The sequence below is a fragment of the Ranitomeya imitator genome, chromosome 7 (genome assembly GCF_032444005.1).
Source record: "Ranitomeya imitator isolate aRanImi1 chromosome 7, aRanImi1.pri, whole genome shotgun sequence".
In the NCBI taxonomy this organism is placed as follows: domain Eukaryota; kingdom Metazoa; phylum Chordata; class Amphibia; order Anura; family Dendrobatidae; genus Ranitomeya; species Ranitomeya imitator.
In genome coordinates this window covers 221,321,133-221,339,444 of record NC_091288.1, presented here as the reverse complement: position 1 = coordinate 221,339,444, position 18,312 = coordinate 221,321,133, and the positions used below count along the sequence as shown (strand labels likewise).

The window sequence follows — 18,312 nt, the reverse complement described above, 5'->3', positions numbered from 1 at the left end:
ATGCATAGAGGGAGCACATACATATAGACACATGGAGGGACGGAGCACATACATATAGACACATGCATAGAGGGAGCACATACATATAGACACATGGAGGGACGGAGCACATACATATAGACACATGCATAGAGGGAGCACATACATATAGACACATACATGGACGGAGCACAAACATACAGACACATGCATGGACGGAGCACATACATACAGACACATGGAGGGACGGAGCACATACATAGACACATACATGGACGGAGCATATACATACAGACACATGGAGGGACGGAGCACATACATAGACACATGCATGGACGGAGCACATACATACAGACACATGCATGGACGGAGCACATACATACAGACACATGCATGGACGGAGCACATACATACAGACACATGCATGGACGGAGCACATACATACAGACACATGGAGGGACGGAGCACATACATAGACACATGCATGGACGGAGCACATACATACAGACACATGCATGGACGGAGCACATACATACAGACACATGCATGGACGGAGCACATACATACAGACACATGCATGGACGGAGCACATACATACAGACACATGCATGGACGGAGCACATACATACAGACACATGCATAGAGGGAGCACATACATACAGACACATGCATAGAGGGAGCACATACATATAGACACATGCATGGACCTTTCAGTCATTATGCGACCTTAAAGTTTCATTAAAAGCTAAATCCACAAAGCTTTAACCAAGTAGAAAACAAGGAGTTTTTTATAGTTAAAATAAATACTTTATTGAAATTACACGAACAAAATAATTAAATATACATAGGACGACTACAAAAGTGTTTAGCCACTGCACAGTACATATGTTTAGCATCAAAATAAGTATATAGATATGAATGCACAGATGAAATAGAATAAAATAGACACAATAATAATAATAATCTTTATTTTTATGTAGCGCTAACATATTCCGCAGCGCTTTACAGTTTTGCACACATTATCATCACTGTCCCCGTTGGGGCTCACAATCTAAATTCCCTATCAGTATGTCTTTGGAATGTGGGAGGAAACCGGAGAACCCGGAGGAAACCCACGCAAACATGGAGAGAACATACAAACTCCTTGCAGTTGTTGTCCTTGGCAGGATTTGAACCCAGGACTCCAGCGCTGCTGTGCTAACCACTGAGCCACCGTACAATTGTCAGAATATAACATAGCACCAAATACATCAGCACCCATACCTAAATTCATATTTGTATGTGACAATAATGCTCTTACTCATCATAAATATGCTCTGCTTGCTGCTACCAAACGCTACCCCGACGTACGTTTCGCATACATAGATCTCGCTTTGTCAAGGGGGAATCACAATATAATTTACGTAAGTATGAAATGCTTATGACTGCTCAGGTGGCCATGTGCACAGTTGTACTGGTCGGCCTTGTAAATGTAGCTCTGATCTTGCATGTCTGTGTCTGGGTGCATCCAGTGCAGGGATATGGCCAGTAGGGGGCGCTCCAAGGCTGGCTTATGCTGAATGAGGATGCGGATCCCTCCTCTGATATTATTCCTCCTTCCTATCACCATTCCCACTGGTCAGCAGCCTCCAAATTCCTGTCACTCCTTTCATCCTTTGGTCTTACACTGTGGTCCTCCGCAGCCACCCACCGGGGTGGACGTACCCTAGACCTCCTCTTCACCTGCCTCTGCTCCCCATCTAACCTCACTTCTCTCTCTAGCTGACCACCATTTATTCACTTTCTCATCCCTGTCCTCACCTGCCCCCCATGTCCAGCATCGAGCGCCCCCCACGGAAACCTCGCACACCTCGAAACCTCGCACACCTGCTTTACTCTACACTACTGAACCTCTCCCTGTCCTAGATATGCGCCCACACAGACATATTGCTCCTAGTGAAGCCCGTACATGTTCCCACAGTCTGGCAGTGATTTCATGGCCCTAATGTGCCCCCACACACAGTATAATGCTTATCATGGCCCCCACATACAGACTGATGCCTGGCATACGCATCCCCCTGCCTGTGTGTCCTGCTCTCTGGAGGAATCTTCTCTATAGACAGATGGTGGAGCAGAGACCAGACGGCTCCCTGCTCCACCATTGTATTCCAGCATATCTGCTCTGACAGAGGGACAGATCCCCAAATTCTGGGCCTGTGAGGTACGGGGAAGTCTCTGGTGTCCACAGTCTGGGCTGTGGGGCCCTGGAGAGTGACGTTACTTCTCTGTTTCCGGGGTCCTGGATGATCTCAGAAGATGGAGTCCGGACCCCAGTGATGGTTTTAATCTATATGGCACTGTATCTGCTATACACACGTCACACAGCTTTCCTGAACCCCAATGAATCAGCTGAATACACGGACCCCGGAGGACGGATTCATTTCATTTTATTACCATTCAGACCCCTTGGAAAGCTGGATGATCTCCAGTGGTGATGGTCACCCAGCTTTCCCAGAGCCAGACACGAGGTAGAATGTGTAACGACACAAGAGGGCGATTCCTCCATAATCCGAGGACGTTACAGTGACGTAACCTGAACCTCCTGGGCCCAAATAGAAATCTCCATCATGGCCCCCGGCCCAACTATCGCAGGACTTTAATATTATTAGTCTTTTCATATGGTCCATAAGGACTATTTGGGCCCCTCGGGCTCCAGGGCCCGGGTACAAATGCAACCTCTGCGCCCACTATGGTTCCCTCCCTGTTCTGGGCTTCCCTGTCAGCGCAGTTTTGTGTCATGTTCCTCCAGCCCTTCCCCTTTAAGGCGATGCAGCAGAGTCCTCCCTGCGCCTGCAATATTAGGGAGGGAGACAAGGAAATGAAAGTGAAAGACACTTTGTCTTCTAATGAAACCAGAAAGGTGAAAAATTACAAATCTGCCACAATCTGATCTCATCGGAGGGAGAGGAGGTCGCTGCGCCCCGAAACACGGAGCGACATCCTGAAGAATTAAAGGGGTCACAGGAATCAGGAGGCGACAACGACAGAAGGAAAACGTCAGGATGTCAGGAAACGCTGCGAGATCCAAAGCGGACAGGTTCGTGATAATAGCGGACAGCGGACGACGAGAGCGCGCCGAACATCCGTGCAAATACGGAGAAACAACGGACACAACGAGAAAACACGCGGAAATAGTATTAGAACAACATGTATCTTCCGGACACAGCGCCCCCACTTGTCCACAGGTTGTGTCTGGCAGCAGCCTCACTTCAAGCTGATGGTCCCCAATGGGGCAAGTCCTTAATAGCATTGTCTTTTTATATTGGGCCCCTGCGTCTCCGGGGCCCGGGTACGACTACAACCCCGGAACCAATTGTATTTACACCCCTGGTGTCTGTTCTTATCAGCGCCCTGAAAATGAATGACACTTAGCTGTAATACCGCACACAACCTGTAGTCAGGGGGGCGCTGTTTCTTGAACTATTTAACCATGGCTTTGTAATCCTGGACAACCCCTTTAAAAGGTACAATCAACATCTAAGATGCCGTGCTGACCTGACAGACGACGGGCACTGATGTACAAAGATATCGGCACTTATAAGACACCACAGCTCAATAGAAAGGGAGCAAAATCATTCCAAGAATACTGGGAGGCAGAGAGTTAATCCCGATACATAGTAACACAGATACATTGTTACATGGTAACACAGATACATTGTTACATAGTAACACAGATACATTGTTACACAGTGACTTCTATGATCAGTGCAGGGAAGACCCGATGCTACAGTGATTGACGAGTTCAGCCTCTTCCTTTCTCCCTTCTCGCAGATGACACTTTTTGTTCTTGCCCTTTTGTAGATTTTCCCTCTTCTTCCAGGAGCCATAGCATCATAAATCAGCGTCCTACCACTAACCCAAACCCTATGCCAGTGTCCAAAGACTAACCCAAACCCTCAGTCAGTGTCTGACCACTAACCCAAACCATAACTCAGTGTCCTACCACTAACCCAAGCCCTACGTCAGTGTCCGGCCACTAACCCAAACCCTAAGTCAGTGTCCGACCACTAACCCAAACCATAATTCAGTGTCCGACCATTAACCCAAACCCTCAGTCAGTATCGGACCACTAACCCAAACCCTCAGTCAGTGTCCGACCACTAACCAAACCCTACATCAGTGTCCGACCATTAACCCAAACCCTAAGTCAGCATCCAACCACTAACCCAAACCCTAAGTCAGTATCTGACCAGTAACCCAAACCCTAAGTCCGTATCCGACCACTAACCCAAGCCCTAAGTCAGCATTCGACCACTAACCCAAACCCTCAGTCAGTGTCCGACCACTATCCCAAACCATAACTCAGTGTCCGACCATTAACACAAACCCTCAGTCAGTATCCGACCACTAACCCAAACCCTAAGTCAGTATCTGACCAGTAACCCAAACCCTAAGTCAGTATCCGACCACTCACCCAAACCCTAAGTCAGCATTCGACCACTAACCCAAACCCTCAGTCAGTGTCCGACCACTATCCCAAACCATAACTCAGTGTCCGACCATTAACACAAACCCTCAGTCAGTATCCGACCACTAACCCAAACCCTAAGTCAGTGTCCGACCACTATCCCAAACCATAACTCAGTGTCCGACCATTAACACAAACCCTCAGTCAGTATCCGACCACTAACCCAAACCCTAAGTCAGTGTCCGACCATTAACACAAACCCTCAGTCAGCATCCAACCACTAACCCAAATCCTAAGTCAGTATCCGACCACTAACCCAAACTCTAAGTTAGTATCCAACCACTAACCCAAACCCTAAGTCAGCATTCGACCACTAACCCAAACCCTAAGTCAGCATTCGACCACTAACCCAAACCCTAAGTCAGTATTCGACCACTAACCCAAACCCTCAGTCAGTGTCTGAACACTAATCAAGCCCTAAGTCAGTGTCCGTCCACTAACTCAAACCCTAAGTCAGTGTCTGTCTACTAACCCAAACCATAACTCAGTGTCCGACCACTAACCTAAACCCTCAGTCAGTGTCTTACCACTATCTCAAACCCTAAGTCAGCATCCAACCACTAACCAAACCCTAAGTCAGTGTCTTACCACTAACTCAAACCCTACGTCCGTGTCTGACCCCTAACCCCTATGTCAGTGTCTGACCCCTAACCCTAAGGCCGGTTTCACACGTCAGTGGCTCCGGTATGTGAGGTGACAGTTTCCTCACGTACCGGAGCCACTGACACACGTAGACACATTCAAATCAATGCATCTGTGCATGTCATTGATTTTTTGCGGACCGTGTCTCCGTGTGCCAAACACGGAGACATGTCAGTGTTCGTGGGAGCGCACGGATTACATGGACCCATTAAAGTCAATGGGTCCGTGTAAAACACGTACCGCACACAGACATTGTCCGTGTGCAGTCCGTGTGCCGTGCTGGAGACAGCGCTACAGTAAACGCTGTCCCCCCCCACATGGTGCTGAAGCCGCGATTCATATCTTCTCTGCAGCAGCGTTTGCTGCAGAGAAGATATGAATAATCCTTTTTTTTTTGTTTCTCGTGTTTAACATAAAGATCCATGTCTCCACCCCCCTCCCACCCCCTGTGCGCCCGCCCGCTGTTATTAAAATACTCACCCGGCTCCCTCGCTGGCTGGTGCTGCTTCCTGTCCTGGCCGCACCTTCTACTGTATGAGCGGTCATAGGGGTGGAGCCGCATATTTCATTACTGTAAATGAGCGGCCCCACGTGACCGCTCATACAGTAGAAGGTGGGAGGGGGGTGGGGACATGGATCTTTATGTTAAACACGAGAAACAAACAAAAAAAAGGATTATTGTGCCCACTGTTTGTCCTGATCTCCAGTTGAACAAAGTATAGTTCATAAGCTTTCTTAACAAGTGGAGTCATGTCCTTCTTTTGTGCTTTCATTGTATATTCTCCGCCTGTGTAGCAGAAATTATCACTGCTGTTAAGACACCGATGCGACATTTCGAAATAAATCTTCAGTTTTTACAATGAAAAGTATGAAAAGTATTCAGGCGAATCACATATGATAGTAACTAGATGGAGGCCCTATAGCGGTAATGTCGCGATGGGGCAGATTTTGCAGTGTTGAGAATCTCTCCCCCGTGTGCTCACAGCTCCTGGACAGGGGAGGAAGCAAAAGACAATACTGACATTACAGCAGGGGATCACAGAGGATTAGTGTTGAGCATTCCGATACTGCCAGTATCGGGTATTGGCCGATATTTGCTGTATCGGAATTCCGATACCGAGTTCCGATATTTTTGCGATATCGGAAATCGGAATTGGCGTGTGCAGTACGGATGGTTCCAAGGGTCTGAAGGGGAGGAAACTCTCCTTCAGGCCCTGGGATCCATATTCATGTAAAAAATAAAGAATAAAAATAAAAAGTATGGATATACTCACGGCTCCGAAGGACCCTGGCTGTCACCGCTGCGAGCGTCTGCCTCCGATCCTAAGAATGCAGAGAGTGAAGGACCTTCGATGACGTTACGGTCACGTGAGTGATCACCTGATCGCGACGTCATCGAAGGTCCTTCACTCTCTGCATTCTTAGGAACGGAGGGAGACGCTTGCAGCGGTGACAGCCAGGGTCCTTCGGAGGGGTGAGTATAGCCATATTTTTGTTTTTATTCTTTATTTTTTACATAAATATGGATCCCAGGGCCTGAAGGAGAGTTTCCTCTCCTTCAGACCCTGGGAACCATCCAGGATACATTCCGATATTTGTGTCCCATTGACTTGCATTGGTATCGGGTATCGGTATCCGAAAAAGTTTATATATGAGTTTTTAGATTTATAACAGAATATTATAATGTTTGGTATCATTTCTCAGAAACCTTACGTGATAGGAAAAATCTGAAGTCATTTCTGAAATCAGCATGAAAAAATCTATCAGGAACACTCACAATTGTCCGAGGACCGAGGGACAAAACCTTGGTAACACAGTGTAACAGCATTAAAGAATGGACTAGAGGCATGAAACTAAAGGAGGGCCATGAAACATTGGGCGAGGGGCATGACAGTATAGAGGAAGGTCATGAAATACTGGGTGAGGGCAGGAAACAATGAGGGATGGACATTAAACAATGTAGGAAGGTGATAAAACAATGAGGAGAGGTAGAAAATAATGGGAGAGTGGCATTAAACAATGGAAGAGTGGAATCAATGTTGCTCTGCTTCAGCTTTTTTCTTGTGGAACCTTCTGTTCTGAGAAATATATGAAGAGTATAAGAATCCGCGTGCGGCTAATAATGAGGAGGACGACAATGAGAGTGGAGATCAGAATCTACTAACCTCCCTCCATCTACTAACCTCCCTAAATCTGACATTTCCCTCTCCGTGGGTGGCACCATAATAACACCCCGGCAGCAGGCGCGCTATACAATCTCTTACCCGCTCGTGCCGCTTACACCTAAAGAACATCTCTAGAATCCGTCCTTTTCTCAGCATGGAGATAACAAAAACCCCTCACTGTCGCCCTGATCCACTCCCGCCTGGACTACTGCAATGCTCTATTAATTGGCCTCCCCCTCACGCGACTTTCCCCTCTCCAGTCCATCCTTAATGCAGCAGCCAGGGTCGTCCATCTGGCTAATTGTTACTTGGACGCGTCCGCTCTTCACCAGTCGTTACACTGGCTGCCCATTCATTACAGGATACAATTCAAAGTACTTGTTCTCCCCCACAAAGCTCTCCACAGTGCGGCCCCCTTACATCTCCTCCCTCATTTCTGTCTATCGGCCTAACCGACCGCTGCGATCTGCAGATGACTTCCGACTAACCTCTGCACTAATCCGTACCTCCCACTCCCGACTCCAAGACTTCTCCCGTGCTGCGTCAATCCTCTGGAATGCTCTACCCCAAGATATTAGGACCATCCACAACTTGCATAGTTTTAGGCGCTCGCTCAAAACACATTTGTTCAGAGCGGCCTATCACGTTCACTAATCAAAGTTATGTTATGTTTGTGTGTAGCCCATTCACTATCTCCATCTTTTCCCCAACCCCTGAAGATGGCCGGACCCTCATTGTAAATACATCATTGTAAATACACACCTGTACTTTGTATCTCCCCCACCTCATTGTAGATTGTAAGCTCTCACGAGCAGGGGCGGCTTATTGTGCTTCAATTATTCTATTGTTAACGTTGTTACTTATGACTTTTGTGTTTGAAACTGTTAAACTGTAAAGCGCTGTGGAATATGTTGGCGCTATATAGAGATTATTATTATCAGAACGATGGTGATATGAAAGTGATGGCGAGGATGATGATGGTTCTGATGAGGAGCGATCAGATAATAGGGGTGATAGTCATGGTTATTTATTTTGGTGTTTTTGGCAGAAAGAAGAAGTCAATCAGCTGGTTTAATTTCCAAAGAAACCAGTAAGTAGATTCCCGTGGCGATGATGGGTAAATGGTCATCTGGTAGGGAAACCTCTCCTCCCCCTGAACAGTATCCAGTCCTCCATAATGTGACCCATGACCTGGTGTAACAATGTGGACGTTCCCTCCGGGATCCGGGGAGGCCGAGTCTCTGTTCCGTGGCTCACTGTAGACGTGGCCGTGTGCCGCACCGGGTGCTGCTCTGGGGTCGCACCGCCTCCACCATAACCTTAGAACTTACCAAGGGCGAGTATCATCAATTCCCGCTATCTTCATCCTCCCGTTAATTGCTCCATCTGTGACACTGATGATAGATCTCCTCCGCTGGGGCCACACGTCAGACATAAAGGGCCCGGCTTTTATCTACTTGTCTTTTATTGCAGGAAGCATCGGCCGCTGCCAGGTAAGAAGCCAAAATCACCGCGACAATGTAACGTAAGACTGAACGGCGCCCGGGAGAAATGTCTGCACATCCCAGGAAAAATGCGCAAATGGTGGAGATAAATCCCCCTACACCGGTCCACTGACCTCAGCCGAGAACCCGCCGCCGTCATCTACCGTGGACAGTCCTGCAGCTTTATAAGGGACTTTTTATCTCAAGTTTCTCAGCATTTTCAGGATCTCTGCTTTTCGTCCATGAGTGGGGCAGTTCCTGTTCACACAGCTGATGGGCGTCACAGTGTATCGGGTAAGAGAGATTGGACCAAAGTCCACACAGAAGAGACGCATTGCTTCACTGATACACTGTGACAAGACCTCAGCTGTATGAGCAGGACTTGGTGAACTGATGGTAAAATCCCTTCCTACCCGATAGCAAACTGTGATCATTACAATGTAGATGAATATGTCATGGGTACAATGATGGAGGAGGATCTGTCCGCTCCAGACGCCTGGAATTGTGACATTATGAGGGATACAAGGGTTTACACATCGGTAGGGTGGACAGGTTCTCTACAAGCTGACATTGTTTATTGAGGAAGATCTGTGATATTAATACAGAGCACTATTATGAGGGAGTCTGGCACTGTATATGGGGGGCATACTTCTCTGACAAGTTATAACTTGGGTCATAGTCAGAATTTGGGGGGAGGCATCTATGAACCTGCACTACTCACACTTCTGTCCATCACAGAAAACCAAGTTGCACCTTCGGAGAAGACTCCACAAAGGAGGTCCGAGTCCCCGGAGCCACCGCAGTCAGCACAAAGTAAGTGATAATGGAGGGAAGGTGAGAAAAAGAACATCTGATCAAAACGTACAAAGAAAACTAAGGGTTAATAACAGCTGATCTGTCTGTAACGCCACAGAGGTTGGGACATAAATACGCGGATACATAATTATAGGAGGAAAGGCGACGTTCACGTACAGTATGTGCACATTGTAGATTCAGACTAAAGGAAGCAAAACTGGGAAGGAAGAAACATGGAAACAAGGAGACACACTGAAGAAACAGAGTACGTTACACCTCAGGTTCCTCCCGATTGTCCTCCTGATGATAACGTTACACCCCCTGGACATTATCTCCAGCAGCTTCATCAGGTGGCACCTGGAATGGCATCCAATGATCAGTTTGTGACCATAAGGGATGTTTTGCAGAGGCGGTGTCGGTGCACAGCTCCATACAGTGCTGAGACTATTCCACAACTGTGCTAAGCCGGAACATGACAAGAAACACCAGACTAAGAGAAACCACTGTCCGTCATCACTGTAAGACATGAAGGTCAGTCAATCTGGGAAAGTTACAAGAATCGTGAAGGTATCCGCAAGTGCAGTTATGAAAACCATTAATCGCTATGATTAAACAAACTCTCTTGGGGACAACTCAAGGAAAGGAAGGACAAGAATGACCTCTGCTGCAGAGGATAAGTTCATCAAAGTTATCAGCCTAAAGAAAAGCACAAATTGACATTCACCTAAGATAACAGCCCTCAGAAATGATGTGCAGACATCAAGTAACAACATCTACCGTACAGAGGAGACTGTGAGAAAGACTTTATGATCAAACTGCTGGAAAGAAGTTACTGCTATGGACTGCAAACAAGAAGAGATGTGAATGGACAGAGCAACACAAGAAATGAACATTGGATCAGTGGAAATCTGTTCTGTGCTCTGAGGAGCCACCACCATGTCTTTGTACAATGCAGAAATGGTGTGGCGGGTGCGTTGATGGTAAGATGGAGGGGTGCATGAAGCATGGAGGGGAGGTGTGATGGGTGTGTTTATGGAGAGGTGTAATGGGGTTGCGGGTGCTTTGGTGGTGAGATGGAAGGGTGCGTGAAGCATAGAGGGGAGGTGTAATGATGTGACAGGTGTCTTGATGGAGGGGTATGTGGAGCATGGACGGGAGGTGTACTGGTGTGGACCCAACACATCCGATTATCCACATTTGGATCCTTCAGATGGTACCTGAATCCCACCTCTTCAAATAAACTGACAACCTGCAATGACCACACGTCCACCTCTACACCGGTGCTCCTGCAACCCTCAACCTATTGTCTCCTTCACCATAATCCTGTAGAATGTAAGCCCACAAGGGCAGGGTCCTCGCCCCTCTGTATCAGTCCGTCATTGTTAGTTTACTGTAAGTGATATCTGTATTTTGATGTAACCCCTTCTCATGTACAGCACCATGGAATCAATGGTGCTATATAAATAAATAATAATGTAACGGATTTATTGATGGTGAGATGATAGGGTGCATGGAGCATGGAGGGGAGGTGTAATGGTGTGACGGGTGTGTTGATGGTAAGATGGAGTGGTATGTGGAGCATGGAGGAGGTGTAATGGTGTGGCGGGTGCGTTGATGGTAAGATGGAGGGGTGTGTGGAGCATGGAGGGGAGGTGTAATGGTGTGGCGGGTGCGTTGATGGTAAGATGGAGGGGTGTGTGGAGCATGGAGTGGAGGTGTAATGGTGTGATGGGTAGGTTGATGGTGAGATGGTGGGGTGTGTGGAGCATGGAGGGGAGGTGTAATGATGTGATGGGTAGGTTGATGGTGAAATGGTGGGGTGTGTGGAGCATGGAGGGGAGGTGTAATGGTGTGATGGGTAGGTTGATGGTAAGATGGAGGGGTGTGTGGAGCATGGAGGGGAGGTGTAATGGTGTGGCGGGTGTGTTGATGTTAAGATGGAGTGGTATGTGGAGCATGGAGGAGGTGTAATGGTGTGGCGGGTGTGTTGATGTTAAGATGGAGGGGTGTGAGCATGGAGGAGGTGTAATGGTGTGGCGGGTGTGTTGATGTTAAGATGGAGGGGTGTGAGCATGGAGGAGGTGTAATGGTGTGGCGGGTGTGTTGATGTTAAGATGGAGGGGTGTGAGCATGGAGGAGGTGTAATGGTGTGGCGGGTGTGTTGATGGTGAGATGGTGGGGTGCGTGGAGCATGGAGGGGAGGTGTAATGGTGTGATGGGTATGTTGGTGGTGAGATGGTGGGGTGCGTGGAGCATGGAGGGGAGGTGTAATGGGTATGTTGATGGTAAGATGGAGGGGTGTGTGGAGCATGGAGGGGAGGTGTAATGGTGTGATGGGTATGTTGGTGGTGAGATGGTGGGGTGCGTGGAGCATGGAGGGGAGGTGTAATGGTGTGATGGGTATGTTGATGGTAAGATGGAGGGGTGTGTGGAGCATGGAGGGGAGGTGTAATGGTGTGATGGGTATGTTGGTGGTGAGATGGTGGGGTGCGTGGAGCATGGAGGGGAGGTGTAATGGTGTGATGGGTATGTTGGTGGTGAGATGGTGGGGTGCGTGGAGCATGGAGGGGAGGTGTAATGGTGTGATGGGTATGTTGGTGGTGAGATGGTGGGGTGCGTGGAGCATGGAGGGGAGGTGTAATGGTGTGATGGGTATGTTGGTGGTGAGATGGTGGGGTGCGTGGAGCATGGAGGGGAGGTGTAATGGTGTGATGGGTATGTTGGTGGTGAGATGGTGGGGTGCGTGGAGCATGGAGGGGAGGTGTAATGGTGTGTCAGGTGTGTTGATGGTGAGATGGAATGGTATGTGGAGCATGGAGGGGAGGTGTAATGATGTGACAGGTATGTTGATGATGAGATGGAAGGGTGCATTGATGGTGAGATGGATGTGTGCGTGGAGAATGGAGGGGAGGTGTAATGGTGTGGTGGGTGCATTCATGGTGCCAGTTCTGGTGATTTATTCCAAGTGAATGTAAACACATACTCTATTTGTGCCCCATATGTTTCCTTACTTCTTGCTTCCTTCTTAGTTTTGCTGCTTCAGTCTGAATCTACAGTGTGCACATTCCAATAAGAGCAAGGAAAACCACTACAGCAGCCGGGGTGTCAGGACTTTTGACTGGTTCTGTATGTAGCCAAAAATATCTGGATACACGAACACATGCACAATTATATCACATTCATACACAATTCCAAAGACGCACCTGAAAATCATCCTACAGACACAATTACACACACCCCAGCTCCTGTACAGCAGGACTGATTGCTGCTTACATTGCTGACCACAGGAGACGACTTGTATGTTGTCAGTGTTATGTCTCATGCCTTGTCCGCATCTTGTCTGTGTCCTGTCTGTGTCTTGTCCTTGTCTTGTTCGTGTCTTGTCCATGTCCTGTCCGTGTCTTGTCTGCATCTTGTCTGTGTCTTGTCCGCATCTTGTCCACATCTTGTCTGTGTCTTGTCCTTGTCTTATCTGTGTCTTGTCCGCATCTTGTCCGCATCTTGTCTGTGTCTTGTCCTTGTCTTATCCGTGTCTTGTCCGTGTCCTGTCTGTTTTATCCTCGTCTTCTCTGTATATTCTCATGTCTTGTCTGTGTCCAGTCCGTGTCTTGTGTGTCTTGTCCATGTCCTGTCCGTGTCTTGTCCATGTCCTGTCCGTGTTTTATCCTCGTCTTCTCTGTATATTGTCTCATGTCTTGTCGGTGTCCAGTCCGTGTCTTGTCTGTGTCTTGTCCATGTTCTGTCCGTGTCTTGTCCGCATCTTGTCCATGTCCTGTCCGTGTTTTCTCCTCGTCTTCTCTGTATATTGTCTCATGTCTTGTCGGTGTCTTGTCCGCATTCTCCCCCAGTACCAGACTGATCCACCTCCATTCTACACGATAGTCCTCACTTTCGTCTTTATCTTTTTGTTTCTATTTCTTGTAGGTGAATTTAGCTACGGAAAAACTTCTTCATTTGAAGAAAAAGTGCGTCAGATGCGAAAAACGATGAAAAGTAATTGTCTTTTCTTACTTTGCCTCCAGCTCAATATTAAACTTATTAAAATCTTCTTTTGTTCTATTTTTTAGGGAAATCTCCCAATAAGGTAAGTGGAGAAGTTCATTATTTTCAAATGGGAACTTTGGGGTTTTTAACTTTGATACAGGATGGAGATGAGGGTTAGAGAACAATAAACCCTTGTACTGAGCTCACATAGGTCCTCCCGATACCCGACCCACCCATCTGGTCCTCCTCGCCTTGGCCTTCCCATTTTCTCTTATGGCAGTAGTGGAATCCCAAGCAGTCAACTGTGTGAGACATGACGCAGGTCCTTAATGTCAGACGAGTTACGCCCTATGTAACTCCATGAGGCCTGGTGGCTGTCTGAGAGGACAGAAGACCTGAAAGTATTTGTAATCAAAGAAGGTCAAAGGGAGCACTTAGGAAGACCGGGTGGTGGAGGAACCGGCATGGACAGGTGCGAGGAGACGGGAGAGAAGGAGCTGATTTTTTTTAATTTGACAAATTTAGTTTGTTAGAATCTGTTCATTATAGGAGATACCTCACATCCCATTGGTACATGGGGCTTAGTTGCCCAATCCTGAACCTTCTCCAGCTATTCTATATAAGTTTTAGAATGTGGAGCTCAGAACTAAATCCCATAGAGATCCTTGTGGTTCCATTTGCTCACAGTATAGATCATTGTGGATCTCACTGTTCCCAGTCAGGATTCTTGTGGTGTCCTCTGCTCTCAGTACAGATCAATGTGGTTTCCTCTGCTCCCAGTACAGATCAATGTGGTCTCCTCTGTTCCCAGTACAGATCAATGTGGTCTCCTCTGTTCCCAGTACAGATCAATGTGGTCTCCTCTGCTCCCAGTACAGATCAATGTGGTCTCCTCTGTTCTCAGTACAGATCAATGTGGTCTCCTCTGTTCCCAGTACAGATCAATGTGGTCTCCTCTGTTCCCAGTACAGATCAATGTGGTCTCCTCTGTTCCCAGTACAGATCAATGTGGTCTCCTCTGTTCCCAGTACAGATCAATGTGGTCTCCTCTGTTCCCAGTACAGATCAATGTGGTCTCCTCTGTTCCCAGTACAGATCAATGTGGTCTCCTCTGTTCCCAGTACAGATCAATGTGGTCTCCTCTGTTCCCAGTACAGATCAATGTGGTCTCCTCAGTTCCCAGTACAGATCAATGTGGTCTCCTCTGCTGCCAGTACAGATCAATGTGGTCTCCTCTGTTCTCAGTACAGATCAATGTGGTCTCCTCTGTTCCCAGTATAGATCCTGGTGGTTTTCACTGCTCCCAGTACAGATCCTTGTAGTGTCCACTTTACACCAGTTAAAAAATGTGCCATGACATTTTTAACATTTTTAAGAAAGAGACTCAGAGACGTCAAGACAATAAGAAGCAGTCAGTGACTGACTTTCTATGCAGTGATTAACTTTCTATAGTTACAATGGCTTTTATATTCTTATTTTCACAAGGTAAAAGTGGGGATATTTTCGAGGTCAGCAGAGAGTGAATATGAATGGTTGAAGACAAGACTGACATCAGAGTCCTTTGTAAAGAGCGTCCGGCCTTGTTGTATCACCAACAACGGGTCCTCCGAGTTCTCGAGTAGCGTGTCGAGGTGTGACTTTGGGATCCTGTATCATACCCAGAACAGAGGACGAGTCAATCTCACGGATGTCACAGACTCTCTGTATGACGAGGAGCTACAATATCTGTCCTCAAGGCTTGGTAAGAGATAGTGATGGGACCGTGGGAGAGGACGGACTGACTGACGATTCTGAGGTATCGGGCACTGGAAAGGGGTCTAGTGAAGGCTACTGTCATCCATATTTGTACACCTATGACTCCGAGCCACAGAAGGATGGTAGTTTTATATTACACTGCAATATTACAATCCCAAGGGGGACCAATATCATTTATTTGTTATAGTCCGTAAGTGGTCAAACTAATAAAATATCATAATATCCACCCCATACAGTGGACGCCAAAATGAATCGTTTTGTGGACACTTTGCCTCCTAATAAATTGAGTAAAAAAAAGATCATAAAGATATCAAAATGGTGATGATGAAAACATTTGTATCACAAAAAAAAAACAAATCTCTGATACAATGACTGCAGTGAGGAGGAAAAATCAAAAAGAAAGACGGGCTGTGGGCCTGAGTAATCCTGGAGCCGGCCCTGAGTAAGTCGGACCTCTCACTTCTTTTTGTTCTTCTAAATGAGGCAAAATAAATCAGTCCCCAAATTAATCACATAATGATTGTGTGGGACACAAAAGGAGGGTACAATTACTGTGCAGGTCACCGAGGGGCAATATTACTGTCTAGGGCCCAGGTGGCAGTATCAGGGAAAAGCAGGAACCGAGGTACATTTTGCAGGGCCGAGTTATGGATGGGAGAAGTGGTCATGGCGGTCTGGGCCGAACGGAGAAGAAAAGGGAAAGTGATTAACTAGGATCAATGCGCACCACTGGATGTATATGAGCCGAGCACTGATGTGAACTATTACCATGATATGGTCACTGAATGGCGGAGATATCAGCCCCACTACAGTGGTTGTGATCAGTCATCAGTATCATCACTATATGGTATATAATGGTAATATTTGGTTATTGTCTGGCGCCATCCCATAGGGGTGGAGCCGCACATTCATCACTGTAATGGGCGGCACCACGTGACCGCTCATACAGGAGAAGCTGCGGCGAGAAGAAGGAGCGAGGGAGCCGGGTAAGTATTTTATTAACAGCAGGGGGGGGGGGGGGACAGGGGGTGGGAGGGGGTTGGGGACAGGGATCTTTTTTTAAACACCAAAAAAAAAAAAGATTTTTCATATCTTACGCTTACTGTAGCACGGTCTCCTGCACGGTGCGTGTGGTACCTAGTCGGCACACGGGCGGCACACTGATGTGCCACGTGAGCACACGGACACGGATAATTCTGGTACCGGAATTATCTGGACGTGTGAGACTGGCCTTATACTATTAATTACTTTGGTCAATGATTCGGCCCCTGCTGATTGGTCTATTACTGTAATACATGAGCATATTGATGGAGACCCGAGTCCGGATCCTGGTGTCGCCTCGTTCTTCTCTGAGTATTTTTCACGCCGATCTCTAATCCTTCCTGATTCTATTTCTCATATTTTTTTTTACCATTTTTATAATAATTAATTTTGTTCTAACGAGAGAATCTTATGTTCCCGAAATACAGAAAAGAAGAACGTGATTGTGGTGATCGATGACCTGACGGACAGCAGTGAGGAGCGGAAAAAGGAGATCCTGAAGAATCAGCCCAAGCTCGGGACACTGGCCACCGACGTGTTCCTGTTCTCCGGATATGAAAAAAAAGTAACGGAGGAGAAATAAAGAAAATATCTACGAAGGAAGGACCCAGTGATAAACGATGGCTCTGTACCCAAAACCGAAGCCTAGGAGGTTGAATAACACTAATTGGAATATATCTTTTATTGGAAATATTTTAAAATATCATATATCGGCCATTGTATAAAACCGATCTATAACGATGGTCCACTATCTCCGATTTAGACGAGTGGCTCTTGTGATTTCGGAATTCTCCGGCTTTGCCACATTTTTCAAAAAAAAAAAAATGATTTAACGGGAATGTGAAATTCTGCAAGGCCTCCATGTGCCCGGGAAAGACGTGCGTCGCCCCCATCTGACCACTTTCACGTCTAAGTGACCTCCACATATGTGACTCTGGGTAAATGGACGGCACCCCGTACCAACAATAACTCTGCCCCGAGAGGGGTTTAGAAACTTTATAAAAATGTAAAAATGATCCAGGAAGGTGCGGTGCCAGTGTTACACAGGGGGTGTTAATGTAAAAAGCTGTTTTTTAGGTAAGCGGTAATAAGCAATTCCTTTATGACCAGTATTGGTGTGGCACGTACGTACGTCAAAATAGACTAATATATGAGCAGGTGACGCGCACGCTTCAGACATTTGTGACGCGCACACTTTGTTCAGCAGTTTCTAAATTACATTAATAGATTTTTTTTACTTCAGCAATATTGCTGGATTACTTCTGCATAAACCATCAAAAAATGTAACTGACAAGTAGCAAGTGCACTACAATCACCGCTGTCCGCGCTCTCCTTATCTTTCCTGACACACTAATCTTCACTACTGTGGTCTCACACACAATCTGTTTCTTCTGACTGATGTCTTCTCGCGATCACGACTCGGCACAAAACTGCCGCTGCATTCCTTGCCTCTGCTTTTATACAGGCTATGATAATCCAAATTAAACGCAATTGTGACTCACATCGTACAGATTTGCTCATCTCTAACCACCGCCCAATATGACCTTAGGAAACCGCCACGACCCGTCACATATGAAAACCCAGAGCACACAGGTGCTGCAGTCAGTGATGTAACAGTCAATCCGCCACATGGAAGGATCCTTCTGTAGGTGACGAGGCTATTCTATTATACAGCAGGGATCGGTGTTGGGTACAAAAAGAAAAATAAATTAGAATCTATAACCGCCGTCTTCACTTAATCCCGTGGCGAAGTCATCGCGAGCTTCACGAAATCCATGAAAGAAGCAGTAATAAGTTGAATACATTATTAGAGGTTTTGGTTTATTACACTATCGCTAGATCTAGTTTGTCTGTGAACAATGGAAATAAAAAATACATAAATTAAAATAAAGTTTCCTGATTTGTAGTTTTCTCCCATTATTTATATCACAATGTAATTATATCAGTGATGTCATCACCG

General features: G+C 46.8%; 1 protein-coding gene across 2 annotated transcripts; it reads left to right on the top strand.

Moving 5' to 3' along the window:
* Positions 1 to 2,796: 2,796 nt before the first annotated feature.
* Positions 2,797 to 18,258, top strand: LOC138645659 (uncharacterized). 2 transcript variants are annotated; one of them, XM_069735108.1, is made up of 8 exons: positions 2,799 to 3,055; positions 8,342 to 8,383; positions 8,767 to 8,786; positions 9,516 to 9,590; positions 13,497 to 13,565; positions 13,640 to 13,656; positions 15,042 to 15,297; positions 16,781 to 18,258. In XM_069735108.1, exons 1-8 carry the CDS (start codon positions 3,021 to 3,023, stop codon positions 16,933 to 16,935), a joined length of 669 nt encoding a protein of 222 aa, XP_069591209.1. In that variant the 5' UTR covers positions 2,799 to 3,020; the 3' UTR covers positions 16,936 to 18,258. The 2 variants fall into 2 exon arrangements, with proteins under 2 accessions (XP_069591210.1, XP_069591209.1); XM_069735109.1 differs by lacking the exon at positions 8,342 to 8,383 and having other exon boundaries at positions 2,797 to 3,055.
* The last annotated feature ends 54 nt before the right edge of the window (positions 18,259 to 18,312 follow it).